The sequence below is a fragment of the Ixodes scapularis genome, unplaced genomic scaffold (genome assembly GCF_016920785.2).
Source record: "Ixodes scapularis isolate PalLabHiFi unplaced genomic scaffold, ASM1692078v2 PGA_scaffold0__279_contigs__length_252992795, whole genome shotgun sequence".
In the NCBI taxonomy this organism is placed as follows: Eukaryota; Metazoa; Arthropoda; class Arachnida; order Ixodida; family Ixodidae; genus Ixodes; species Ixodes scapularis.
Genome location: NW_024609835.1, coordinates 131,394,919 through 131,409,340, shown reverse-complemented (window position 1 = coordinate 131,409,340; position 14,422 = coordinate 131,394,919). Strand labels below are relative to the sequence as shown.

Here is a 14,422-nt window from a genome sequence, read left to right as displayed (position 1 = left end):
TTATCGTCTCGAATTATCAAGCCGGAAAGCAATTCTGTTTTGCTGAATCAATCGCAGTGTGATGTTGTGAATGCAAACACTGTCGCAACGAACTTAACTCATCTGGAACAGATAGCGATAGAGCGGGATAACCTGGAAAGTCAGTCACGACGGAATAACCTAATCCTTTACTGTTTTGAGGACGGCTAAAGTGAAACTGGGCAGAATTGGAGAAGCGCGTGATAACGCTGTGCAAAGAAAAACTTGGTTTCTCTCTAAAATCAGCTGACACAGAAAGCGCACACCGCCTTGGCCGGTTCAAACCGAGAGCAAAATGACCAATTATCGTAATGTTTAGTGCTTTTAAAATAAAGCAAAGAGTTATGATGACTGCATACAAGCTAAAAGGCAGCGGGTTTTTTATTGGCGAGAATTTTTCTGCTAGAGTGTGTACTGAACGGAGACAGTTGTTGGAGTATGCCAAAAAAGAAAACGCGAAATTTAAACTAAAATGCAATAAACTGATTATCGATAATAAAACCTTCGTGTACGACCATGCGGACCAATGTATCAAAGAGTACGGCTTCTAGCAATTACCGAAACCCTGTCTTGTCAAAGGCGGACGAGAGCTTATAACACTTGTTGTGAACTGTCGGAGTGTCAAAAATAAACCAGATAATCTTGCCGCGCTTGTTTATGTAACAAATCCATCCATAGTAATGGGTACCGAATCGTGGCTCGATCAGTCCGTCCCTGATACCGAAGTGTTTCCTGAAAATTTCACTGTTTATCGGAATGACCGAAATTCTCGGGGGTAGGGGTCTCTGCTTGTACATAACAGTCTCATAAGCTATCCAATTGCTATCGAGGGGATTTCGTGTGAGGCAGTGTGGTGTAGAGTTTCTTTACATAATGACCAGTTTTTATCTGTCGGCTCTTTTTATCGACCCCCAAATAACTCCGCTGATCATATGCTAGAACTGTATAAATGTATAAGCACACTGAGCTCAGATAACGTACTTTTGGGGGGAGACTTTAATTTTCCGGACATTCAATGGTGCAGCGGTCACCCGGTAACCAGTAACCCTTCCAATGTTTATACCGCATTTATTGACATCATTAATGATTTCTTGATGAGCCAACAAGACGCGTGGATAACTGTTACAAAGTGTTAGATTTAATATTTTGTAAAAGATCCCTTTCGAAATACTGCCCTCTGTTGGCAGCTGTGGAACTGCTGCACAATGGTGGACTAAAATTTCAACGTCACGACACACTGAAAAAAACACACCCACAAAAAAAGGTGATCAGCGCAGTGACGTTGCACTTTTGATGCTTTTTCATTGGCTCGTCGGCTCGTAGTGTTGGCTGCGCTCCGACGTTAGCTACCTTATGGAATGACTTGAACGTTTCTCGATGCGGTTGCTCCGCCATTGTGCAGTGGTTTCGGCCTTCAAATAATCGGCACGTGACTTTCGAAAGGGTCTATAAAATGAACGCCATTAAGTCTACATCAGTTAAACAGCTGCAACAGAAAAAGAGTAGCACAAGTGACCGGTGACTGGAGCTGCAAAATGGCGACACGCGACGCAATTGTTCCCGAGCGCGCTGATAGCGACAGTGCAAGTCACGTTCAATGTCTCAACGCGGGGTGGCCGGCAGAAAATCGAAAAATAAGATAGCTTTCGAAGTGCGGGCTTTAGAATGGGCCGCTTTCTGTCGGCCACCCCCGCGTTGAGAGATGGAACGTGACTGGTACTCTCGCTATCGGCGCGCTCGGCAATAACAGCGCCGCGTGTCGCGATTTTGCCGCTCTGATTTTCGGTCACTGGTGCTACTCTTTTTCCGTTACAGCTGTACCTGGAATAAGCGATCATGACGCAGTGGTAAATAGCGCATTGCATTTTATTTGAAAAAAATAGCGACACCCTGTAGCAGGAAAGTGTAAATCTACGAAAGAGGAGATTACACTAGCATTGCAAATGCTCTTCTCGATTTTCATCCTGATTTCGAAGCTTTAGTTAACAATGACGACGTTGATTTTCTGTTGATTATCTGGTTGATACACACATTTCTTCCCGCACTACCAGTTCTAGGCGTAGAAAAGATAAGCCATGGAAGTCAAAACAACTTCGCGGACTGATTAACAAACAAAGACGAGAACATAGCAAATACAATGCCAGTAGAAATAAAAATACGTATGCAAAACGGAGATATTCAAGCTGAATTCAAGAGAAAGGCAGTAATAGCAAAGAGTGGCTATCTTAACTCTCTCGAAGGCAAGGTCAAAACAAATCAAAAGCAAATGTGCAAGTTTGTTAAATCTAGTCTTAGAGAGTCTTTAGAAATTCCGCCCCGTATGGTAGACGGTTCGTTAACTACCGACGAACGCGCTAAAGCTTCCTGCTTTAATCGTTACTTCCAATCCATTTTTCCCCTGGATTTAGATGCGAAGCATTTGCATGCAAATGATGGTAGTTTTGAACAAATGCCAGAGATTGTGACAGGTCACAATGAAATTCTTAATTTACTAAATAGCATTAAAGCTCAAAAGGGTATCCCGAACCATGTTCTCAAATCATGTGCTGACATAATTAGTTGCTATTTTTTCATCATTTTTACCCCGTCATTGCACTGTGGTTGCCTCACGACTGGAAACAGGCGCATGTTGTACCAGTACATAAATCTGGAGCCAGGAGCAGTGTTGAGAACTACGGATGAATATCGCTAACGAGTGTTTCATGCAAGATAATGGAGCACATTATTTATAGTAATCTAATCTCGCACTTGAACACTAATTCCTTTTTACTTCCTCGCAACATAGTTTTCGAACGGGTTCTCTTACGACACCCAATTGACTGAATTTGCCCACGACTTAGCTCAATCGGTGGATAGTCAAAAACAAGTCGATTGCTTTTTTCTTTTTTTTTTTCACTTCCGAAAAGCCTTTGATACGGTTCCGCACTGCTTTATTTTAGAAAATCTTAGGAGTCTAAATATTGATAGGAACGCGTACTATCGTATTGCTAACTATTTGAGCGATCGTAAACAATGTGTAGTTGTAAATAGGGTAAAGTCGTCACCAGTTGATGTAACGTCCGGAGCACCACAGGGCTCCGTGCTTGGGTCACTCCTCTTTTTAATTTTTGTAAATGACATAACCCAGGGAATTGCCTCGCAGATAAGACTGTACGCTGACGACTGCATTTTATACCATGAAATTAAGTCACACACTGATGTATCGCGTCTTCAAAACGATTCAGAAAGAATTTGTTTGTGGTGTTCAAGATGGAAAATGACTTTGAGTATCCCAAAGTGTTGTCATGTAACGTCTACAAGAAAACGCAACGTTCTCCAGTCTACGTACGAGAAACTTTACTCGTTAAAAAAGACGCTAAATATCTGCGGGTACTTTTTTCTGATGATTTGAGATGGCTTTCACATGTGAACTACGTAACAGGGATAGCTGGTAAAACGCTGGGGTTTCTAAGGAGGAACTTCTCGCGTGCTCCAACATCCCTCAAACAGACTGTTTTTCTCTTGTGTGAAGCCCATTCTCGAGTATGCTTGCGTTGTATGGGATCAATCTCAACAGTATTTCATTGATAAAATTGAAAGAATTCAAAACCGTGCCGCTAGATTTGTGACAAATAATTACAACTTTCGTGGCAGTGTCTCCGCAATAAAAAAAGATTTACAATGGAAATCGCTTGCTGTTAGGCGTAAGTGTTTGCGCCTAAAATTTTTTCACAGTATTTTTTATAGTTCATCTAAAATTGAAAGATCACGTTACCGGTTTGCCATTTTATGTATCGCGCAGAGTAGATCATGACCAAAATGTTCGGGGGTACACGTCAAAGCCTTATTTGTTTCGTAAATCTTTCTTCCCACGAACGATAAAAAAAAATAGAACAGCTTGCCAAGCGAGATTGTTGCCTTGAAAAGTCCAGATTCGTTTTTTCTCGCAACTCCAGCATTGTCTCTGAACAATATATTTGAGTGTAAATATATTATCAAGGCAGTTGTGTTTTTTTTTCATGCAGACTAAGCTGGTTTCTTTTCTATGTATGTTTATTTGCGTGTGCGATTTTGTATATTACTTTGTGTACTTATGTATTTTGATGACCTATGGTGTGTTGAAAATCTATTTTTCTTTGTATTCTGACTCCCCCTACGGTACTGCCCTTCGGGGTGCTGTTGGAAATAAATAAATAAAAAATAAAATAAATAAAAATAGACGTAGGCGAAATTCTGGAAAAGGAATTGTCAGCAACGAGGTCGCAAGACTCGTCCTTCAAGCAGTAAAGTGGGCCATGCCCAGTTTACTGATAAATACCACTGAATGGTATTTATCAAAAACTCTGTGAAGGGTTTGTACTGGACATGCAGCAGGTAGTAATATTTTAGTTCTACGACTCCCATTTTGCCGGTACCGTTTTCTCTCGGGCAAAATTATCGGTAGGGGAACCCTCCAATATGGAGGAAATTTGATAATTTATCATGAACAAACTAAATGGCGCTGATTTTTGCATATGGTCTATTCCCCACTAACGTTGAGCTCAACGTATTTAGTGACACAAGCCTACCATCTTATGGCACTGCAATATACGTGCGCTCAACGAACACAAATTGCACGATTTCAACTAGATTGTTAATCAGCAAAGGCTGATTGGCCCCCATACAAGCAGTAACCTTGCCACGACTAGAGTTAAGAGCCAGCCTAGCCAGCAACATATTTAAAAAATCCAGCTTCAGGAAATCCCAAATATTTCTTTAGACAGACTCGTAAATCGCGCGGAACTGGATCAATGAGGATTCTTCATGGTGGCAGCCTTTGCTGCAAGCGGAGTCGCAGAGATAAGCCGTCGAACTGACCCTCGTCGGTGGGCACATTGCTCAAGCAAGAATAACCCAGCCGACTCATAACCACTCCCGAATAACATCTGTCAAAACGCCGACCCCTAACACCCTGACACTTTCTCGTAGGCAGGCGCCTCACAGCATTAACACATCAACTAGAGGAGCGCAGCCCGTCTTCTATGGAGTCCAGCCTTCAAAAACAAGCCAAGCTACGCCAAACCACACTCCAGCCCTTCTAGCGCAGATGAAAACATAAATATATTCTGCAGCTTCCTTCAGCTCATCAAGGACCGCAAAATTCTGGACCCAGAAAAAGGTTTGACGGCATCGTCATCGTGAACGGCGATGACACATGCTGTAGAAACGTGGTCGGGATTCGGGCCAGAGATGGCAAAAATACTTTCAAAAAGTAATTAAATTACATCACTAATTACTTTTCTGAAAACTGCTAAAATGCAAATAAATTACAAAATTACCACAGACAAAATTACATTACAATTATTTTCCAAAAGTAATGAAATTACTTTGAAATTACTTTAACATTACATTTGAATACCTTGAGGCAGTAATTCGTGCTCATTTTATTTACCGTATACACCAACACTCTGTTTACAAACAAGCCCTCATTTGCGCACACATGGTGTGGGCATTGCATGTGTGCAGAAACCAGATCCAGGAGAAGCGAGGTGCTGCGCGTGCGCAGATCCGACAGCAGTGCCGGAGCAGTGATGTGATGTCAAAAAGTTTGACTATATATATACCAAAGCTTAGATCTTCCTGTTCGCACCGCAACAGCCTTATGCGCTTCAAAGTGAACCATACTGAACAGTCGTTTGGCTGGTGCACAAGACAGAAGTATTAAACATAATGAACAGCTTCTTTAGATGTGACGAAGAAAGACAGTTGGCTCACCGGCAGGGTTGTAAAGTACCTAGGTACAAGTAACTGTAAATCGGTATCTAGGTACTTTTGTTGTACCTGAGGTACAAACCTAGGTACTTTAATTTCTCAGTATCTGTATCTGTATCTTAGGTACATTTTCCAGTAACTTGTAACTAAGTGAAGTTACTTTTTACAGGTACTTTCTATTCACTTCGTCAAAATCTTAGAAAATACAATATAACATATAACTGAAAATAAATTATAATTACAGTCGTAAAACACGTGGTGTTTCCACTCAATAAATCAAACTCAAATTTTTTCACTTCACAAAACTGAAAATGTTTGTGAAGAAAAAAAACTGGGAGGACGATTAACCTTCGCCTTTAAGAGTTGAAGGCGATAGGGTTATCCGGCCCCGTTCGCATGGCCTTCTCAATCGCTTCTCATGCTCTTGAGTCACACAACGACTTAGTTTTTATGATACAACACTCCCGGCGCCATTGAGGAGCTTTTGCCAGTGCTTTGGATGCTATTTTACCCCGCAAGGTTTATGTATGTGTTTGCTCGGCACGCGCTAACAACACTCGATGCGATAATGCCTTTACCCTGACACAAACAGACATCGAGGCACTCTAATGACGGCAGGATCGCAGTGCCATTCCCAAGCCCTCCGTTGTCTAGTCGGTATCATGTCTGGCTCGCAGCCGAAGGGTCGTGGGTGCAATCCTGCGTAAATTCTTCAAATGTTTCTTTAAGGCAAATGAATTATTTTATCAAGTGGGATCATTTGAAACATGCTGCGACCATTAATTCGTATGTCTTTAACCACCTTCATTCCACGCGTGACGTCACGCTTCATATGAGCGTTGTGGGTTGTTTGAAATTCCCGCGCGAAGTCATGTGGCTGTGACGTCACAACCCTATCGACCATTCAGGAATTTTCCGTCACGCCACCGACACCACCGACATCCGACGGATTTTCTGTGACACGAGCTCCTAAACGCGCTCGCGTTACAATATTCTCTTCCTTCCTAAAAACGAAAGAAAAAACGTGAAAACTTGAAGACTTTCGCGCGTCGTTGCGTTGCGAAGGTTAGGTGCGTGTGCACTCGACTCTTCGTTTCTCCATGCGGCCGACGTCTTTAGGGCTCGCCGATGGCTTCGATGCCAGTGCTGGCGCTGAAGGGCAAGCCACGTCAACAAGCGAGTTTAAGCGGGACGTCGTAAACAGTGGAAGCTGTGTCCTCGGTGAGCCAATTGGATCGTGAGAGTAAGGCACGTGAGGACCCCACTCCGATCTGGACATCTGTGCAGCGCCGTCACGTGCCTCGCTCCAGTGACCTTATTGGCCCCCTGGGCGCTTCTGTTTTGCCATGTGCCAACTTCTACCGAGTTGGAGGCTCTTCCGGTGGCTGTTTCTCGCCGACCGTACAGTACACCAAACTTGCTCCGACAAGAAGTCTGGACTGTTTCAAGCACATGCCGCTGCTGAAAAGCGTCTTCTTAAAATTCAACACAGGGCTTCCAGCGGCGGTGAAGCGCGTTTTTAGCATAGGAGGAACAATTGCTACCAAACTGCGATCGAAGATGTAGGATGAACATTTCGAAGAGTCCTGATTCTGAGGTCAAATCGAGCACTCAAGTGAAAAAGGCAAAGTCTTCGAAGGCTCTGGTGAGCGTTTTGCGTTACTTCTCCCATTGACACCAATACAGCACGTTTATCAAACTTGTTTTTGTTTACATCCCAGTATACAAAGGATTTATTCCAATAATAATCTGACAAATTTGAGAAAAATACTTGACGTGAAAATAAAAAAGTACCTTTGAAGTAACTCTACCTGTACCTAGGTACATTTTTAAGCAAGTAGCTAGATACGCACCTAGGTACATTTTCGTATGAGTAACTGTAACTGTATCTTAGGTACATTTTTGAAGTAACTTTTACAACCCTGCTCACCGGTTTCGCTGTTCATTTAGCGGTGAAGGTCCTCACTAATAGGGTGATATGTTTCCGTCTTCCCGACTTTAAAGTTGTGGTTCATATCAGCTTGTTAAGTCGGGCAATGGCAGCTCGTTCTTACAATAAGTCTTCACGTAAAACGTTCCCCTTCCGCCTCGGATGCAATCGAATTCTATTCTCCTAAAAGCACTAATTGACCTACTCTCGGTCATTCTTTTCAAGGGGCATTTTTCACAAGCACCCGAAGAGCCCAAGTTTGTGCACATTGTCACACAAAGGGACCGGATAATTGCTAAGCAGAAGCCTCGGCAGTTGAGGAATGGCGCGAGCTTCCTGAATTGTGTACTTTTCCAACAACGGAGGGGGGGGGGGGGGGGGGGGGGGTATCTTCTCGTAGGCTTATTCCCAAGTAAACTTCCCAAAGGAAGGCCGCGAGGCATAGCGTGAGTGGCACCTGCTTTGCTCCCGGACGCACGAAACGTTCTGGGGCCTTGACAAGGCATTTGGAATTAACTATTTATTCCGCTCGCTTGTTGTTCACAATGGTCGAAGCCTACGGTTTCGCCTTGTTTGACGAAAAAACAAGGCTGGAGATCTGTTTGTTTTCTCCTGTTAGGTTTTAAATTGCCCGACGCCTTGTCGCCTATGAGCCGCTCATCCCTAAGGTGACGCACTGTCAGCTTTGGGATGAACTGTGGAATCTACGGGTTTGTTGGAGCAGCCAAACGTCTATCGTTCGCCACTTAACCACGCTGTCGTTCATACCCACGCGCAGAGAAAGGGACAGGTGATTAAAAGAAGGCGTTCGATTGGTTCTAGTTAACTTGCAGCTCCCACTGCACTGTCAGCTCAGGGATGAACGAAGTAGAGTATCGTCGTGATCACGCGACGCCGTGAATCTGTCGTGCCTGGAGTTCGTAAGCCGTTGCCTTCCAGCGATGTCTACACGTAAGCTTTTCTCCTTCGCCTTTCCATCCTTCCTTTGTGCGTCTGTCCAGCTTTTTGTGCAAGACTTTGCGCTCAGGTGGCCTTCGCTTATTTCCTCTGATGCTTTTTGACAACATTTCACCATGCAAAATATGTTTTCTCTACTTTTTTAAAGCTTGCAAACGAACTTTCTAATTTAGAACAAAAGTAATTTCAAAAGTAATCAGTAATTTTCTCGAAATTACTGCCTGAAAGCAATTCTTTACATTACCAAATTACAAGCCTCGAGATGTAATTTATTACATTACTCATTACTGCAAAAAGTAATTTCATTAATGCAATTCTATTACAGTAACGTCATTACTGCCATCTCTGGTTTCGGCTCTCTTTCCCGGCCGAGATGATGAAATCCTACGGGGTGCAAGCTTGTGGGACGTCCCACGAGCTTGCAAGGTAGTGCTCCCTGACGGGCGCAAAATAAACAGGCCCATACGGAGGCGCTTCCTCCTCGAGAAAGCAGCAACAACCACCCGGGCCTGGGAGGATATTCTACAACGGTTTTTGAATGTTCCGATTTCCGTCCGATTCTCAGTCCATTTTTCCCCATCGGGTGTTATAGCCTTTAAGGGCCGATTTTACACCATGCTACTTGGTGTAAAATGTTGTAAAAAAAATCAATGCTTTCCCACCAGTATCCAAGGATTGTCATTTTTAAGCTGCATGAGCGTCCTAGAAGGTTGAGACGTGTCTTCTTTCTTTTATAATCAAGAAAACAAAATTGCTATAAAAAAATCTTACTATGACAAAGGTTGATCAAACGGTTTAGTAAGCTCAGGGAACTGATATAAACCAAACTAAACAAGTTACCACTGCGGTTTTCACTGTCAGGTATCCATTGCGATAATTTTAAAACTACACACCAAACATAGGGAAGGGTATATATAGGTTAAAGGTTATTACCATAAAATTTACGGGATTTGTACTATTAAAGAAAAATAATATAAAGACGTTTAATTTATAATATGAAGCAAAAAATATAATTTTACACTTGACTGATCTAAACCGCAAGCCAATGCACTATTGCTTCTGATATACCTTTTATTATAGAACTTGTAAAAAAAAAAGCAAGCAGGATGAGGAAAGACATGAATTCTGAATAAGTTAAGAAGCTTTCTATTGCAACCAGTTAAATATTTTAACTCCACGTTTCCCTTGAGCAGCAAGCTTAATAACAAAATTTATTTTTGCTTTTTAGTCTTTATTCTAAGCGTTAAAACAATGTCATCAATAAAATAAAACAAATACAATTCTGCAGCACGCACAACACAAAAAGAGGATGTCCATGACTCGGTATAATGAAGGTTTAGCTGACTTACAATGCACATTGAACTTGAACCCGCATAAAAAGTTATTTCGTGGCAGCTTACTTTGCATTCTGTATTTACAGATATCTGAAACAAGTAGGAAGAATGCTAGTCAGAGGCAGGCTTGATTATGCGAAACATATGTTTATGTCTACCTGTCTAGATCGATATGTAATGCAAGTTCAGAGTTCAAAAAGGGATTAAAATTGAATCTAGAAGTTTACATTTATACACACTTGAAAGACAACAACATTTATTATAGATGACTTATCTTCTAAATATTAGGTTTGTGTTTGGTTACGGAAGGTGAGTAATAGCATTTGCCTTTATTTCTTACGAACATATAACATGCAAAATAAAAAAGCAAGTTTGTAACGATTCAAACTCTACTTATTCAGAATCTTTGTGTGGACATTGTGCAGATTAACTACATAGTATATTAAGTGAAAATAAAAATTACTACAACCATCATCATTAGACTTAATGCATGATAAATGCCCATTTTTGACTAAAGGGGTTTCGTTAATATTTTTACATAAATCATTCCTTAGTTTCGCAATACTTACAGTGTCCTTGTTGAATTTGTGCTGGCTTATGGTGCAACTCTCGGCAAACACTTGCTCTGTGGCTACTTGCGCTGTAAAAAAAGAAAACGTTTTTCTTTATTTTCTGTGATTTTCTTTATAAATCTATAGCCACACTGATGGCTATAGATTACGATAATAAAATAGAACTGTGCATTTTTCACGAGTGCAGTTCAAATACACAAACTTGCGCGTGGAAAAAAAACTGTGTTGACATATATACAGTACCGGAGATATACAAAAACAAGAAAATAACTCGCAACCACTATGGCGCTGCTCTTGTATACGGTCACAGTATTGTAGTAGCTGGTAAGTGTGTTCGTCGACTACAACTTACTAAATTAATTCCACACAAATTGCAGCTCAGAAATGATCAAGCACAAAGTAGGCGTCCCGCTGTACTCCCAATGGGTATTCGTTCTTTGCCAAAATTAGTCACCCGGACCAGACATGGGCCTCATGACTAGCATTTCGTATGCCCGAATAAATAGGGGCCATTTCTAATATTTGTAGAGCATTAAAGCAGAGGTGTATGATGGGAAAGTAATTTAAAGCACCTGTCATAATATGAGCTGATGTCGCACGTCCTCTTTTTGGGTTACTAGTATTGGTGTAAGCTTTTTTGGTTAGGAAGAAAATAAGTCATCCATGGCAGCCCAAACCTTGGCTATTGCCGGTTACTAATGAAAACATTAGACACCATATCAGCTGGGGCGTCTTCCCCTTGCGAGATAGTGATCAGGAAGTAGAAACATCGTCAGGAGTTTGCACCAATAAATTTAATAAAAAGGTAAAAAGAAACTTTAACTTGTATTCATAACTGCATGAACTATGCGTGTGTTATGGTTAGTTATGCTAGGTTACGTGGAGCTTTCGGAGATTTTAAATGCGTTGCACACAACACACCCTTGATCTTAAGTGATTTATCAGAATGATCAAGACAATTTTTAGTTTATTGAGGAGCGGAGTGTGCTACTTAAGTTTCCATGGATTCTGGAAATGCTTTACTAGAGAATGCATCTTACTCTTTGAAAAGCTAATAGCCTTAGCGTTGTCATATTTTGCGTAATCAGAACGGCTGGACGCGCACAGCCTCGGGATATTCTCTGTTGAATTGAAAAGGTTGGCTGTCGACTTTTAACGTCGTATAAACGCGTCAAGGCAGCAAAGAAAGCCATGTCTGTTGTCTTGAAAAATCCGAAATCTCCGTGCGTCGGTGGTAGCCCTCTCCCTCGGCGCAGCGCAGACGCGAGACAACGTTCTCTTGACGATAAGTTTCCAAACCACTCGGTGAGCATTTGGCGCTCTAGGTGGGCTGTCTTATGTAAAAGAACGAAGTAGAATATATTCTCATATAACCTCCCATCGGAAGGAGCCGAGCTAGTTAATTGTACATATTTGTATTGTGGAACCAGCTGAACTTACTGAGTTCAGTTGGTTCCAGAACCAAAATAAAACAGATAATCTAATATAACCTGTTGCATGTTTAGAAAAGCAGGACAAGCTCCTCCCGCTAATTCCCCCATCCCATGTTCACTTTAGCAGAGCAAACGCAGGACAGGAGACGAGACGAGGCGAGGAGGGCCTCGACTCGTCTCCGGCATTCGCTCTGCTAATTTGAAAAGAGCGGTGTGATTCGCGGGAGGAGTTTCTCCTAGTTTTCTTAACCTGTAACCAGGTATAGGCTTCTTGCCCTGACGTCACATCGCATACTTTTAAACATCATTTAAAAGGAGGAGAGGGAAGCTGCTTTTGTGAGAACTTTGAGTGACATGTTAATCTTCTATAATCTTTTGGAAGGAGAACAGCGACGGTCTGTGCTTATCCGGGAGGCACAAAGGAGGTTCATGATAAGAGGGGAGCTCCTTTTTCCCCTTTTCTCTGGAGGGCATCGGAAATGACGTCATGTGCAAGCCACATATAGTAAAGTACCTCTGCTCTGCTTCTTCCGCAGATGAGTGTAGTGCTTTGACCACTTAGTGTTCTTAGATTGTGAGCAGCTCTTTGTCCAGCTGAAGTAATCGCGAGATGAGGTGTATCGCACATGCTAGAGTCACTAAATGAGCTACCCTTAGAGTATCGGCACTCTGTTCTCCAATATTGTTGTGGGCGCCGTCATCTTGGTGCTTCTGCAGAGCAGACGCAACTGCCGATCGTCATAATTAAAGGACACATGCAAAGGAAAAAAACATTTTTTTTAAACGGCTTAGATGGAAAAAGGACGCCATAAAACGATTTTACAACGAAGAAAAAAAATTTTTAGAGCTATATTTACGGCGCAAAACGAATTTGTAGTTGGCGCCCGCGGGCACCGCGGAAAAGTGGTCTGTATTTATCACGTGACTGGTCTTTATTTATCACGTGGTGCTTGCGCTCTTTCGGAAGCTTCCTATGGCCTCTAAAAGTAACTTATTCATCTTTGTTTGAAGCATAACAAAAAACCAAGACGAATAAGTAACTTTTAGAGCCCAAAGGAAACTCCTGAAAAAGCGCAAGCAGACGCGATAGACCTGTGCGCCGGTCAGACGACGGCGGCGGCGCCCCGAAGCAGACGAACTTGTGCGGCGGCGGCGACGGCGGCGTGGAGAAACGCGTTGAAGCGGCGTTCGCACAACGCTCAGCGTGCGGCGGCAACGCAGCGCGGCGGCGCGCGGGCCTACCACGTGACCAGCGGCGGCTCCCGCGAGCGCCAACTACAAATTCGTATAGCGCCGTAAATATAGCTCTAAAAATTTTGTTTCTTCGTTGTAAAATCGTTTTATGACATCCTTTTTCCATCTAAGCTGTCTAAAAAAATTTTTTTTTTCCTTTGCATGTGTCCTTTAAGAAGTGCGAGTTCCTCAGCATCAAATTCGGTGTTATGAAGCTCATATAATATTTCTTTGCTCTGTCGCGAACTATTTAAAAATTTGTTGAGGAAAGAAAAACTTTTTTTTTATTTCAGATAAACCTTCAGATATCTGGCAGCCATGATTTTAAGCCACAAGATGGGTAAGTGTTGTCACTTTGAAGCGTAGATTATCCAGTGGCACTAGCACGCGCTATCTATTTTTGCATCTTGCACTTTCTGGTCTCATGCGCCAGCTGCGCTATTCTTTGGTGCATTACGATCTGCCCCGTGACGTTGTGGGATCACGTGTGGTGCTACGTTTCGCCATTCAGGAGCCTGCTGCGCGGGGGATTGGTGGCCGAGTGATTCTACTTCCGGCTTCCGAGCACTACGGTTGGGAAATCATGAGCTCCTCAGGAGCGTCGATAACGGCCCTCGCCGGCCGCAGTTCATTTCTTTCTTCGGCTAACTCGGATTACCGTATTGTTCTGCCTCCCCTGCATCATGAACCATTGGGCGCAACTCTGTGTTGTTGCACGGTGACGTGAGTGCTCGCCCATACAAGATAGGCGATTTCAGGGCCGAGATGGAACGTCTTGGTGTGATTTGGCACATCGAGGCGCTCGGCGCCTACCAATTGAATCATCTCTGGATGGTGACTTTCAAGACGGAGAAAGCCAAGCTGCGCCTGGTCACCGCCAAGGAACTGGAGGTAAAGGGCAAGCGTTGCATCGTCGTGGACCCGGAGTATGCGGATGTTCGCATGAAATTACATTGGCTCCCTTTCCACGTATCAGGCGAGACCGTCAGGAGGGCCCTAAAGCCCTTTGGGAAGATTCAGGACCTGACGCGTGAAAAACGGAAGGTGGAAGAATTCACCGGCATCCAGTCGACGACCAGACTGGTGCGGCTAAGCCTAAAGGTGGATGTCACTTTAGAACACCTTCCGCACCAGTTGAGGGTTGCTGATGGCCACGTTCTGGTCGTGATCCTGGGACGTGATCCATTATGTCTACCCTGCAAAGGTACGGGACAC

General features: G+C 43.0%; 1 protein-coding gene across 1 annotated transcript in view; it reads right to left on the bottom strand.

The window, feature by feature from the left end:
- The window catches only part of LOC120841136, an 86,401-nt gene that overhangs the window by 26,983 nt on the left and 44,996 nt on the right, over window positions 1-14,422 (bottom strand). The window contains exons 2-3 of the mRNA XM_040211964.2: window positions 10,539-10,609; window positions 9,985-10,059 (exon numbers count right to left, since the gene is read on the bottom strand). Of these exons, the coding sequence (XP_040067898.2) occupies window positions 9,985-10,059; window positions 10,539-10,609 (146 nt within the window). The remainder of the gene's footprint in view (window positions 1-9,984; window positions 10,060-10,538; window positions 10,610-14,422) is intronic.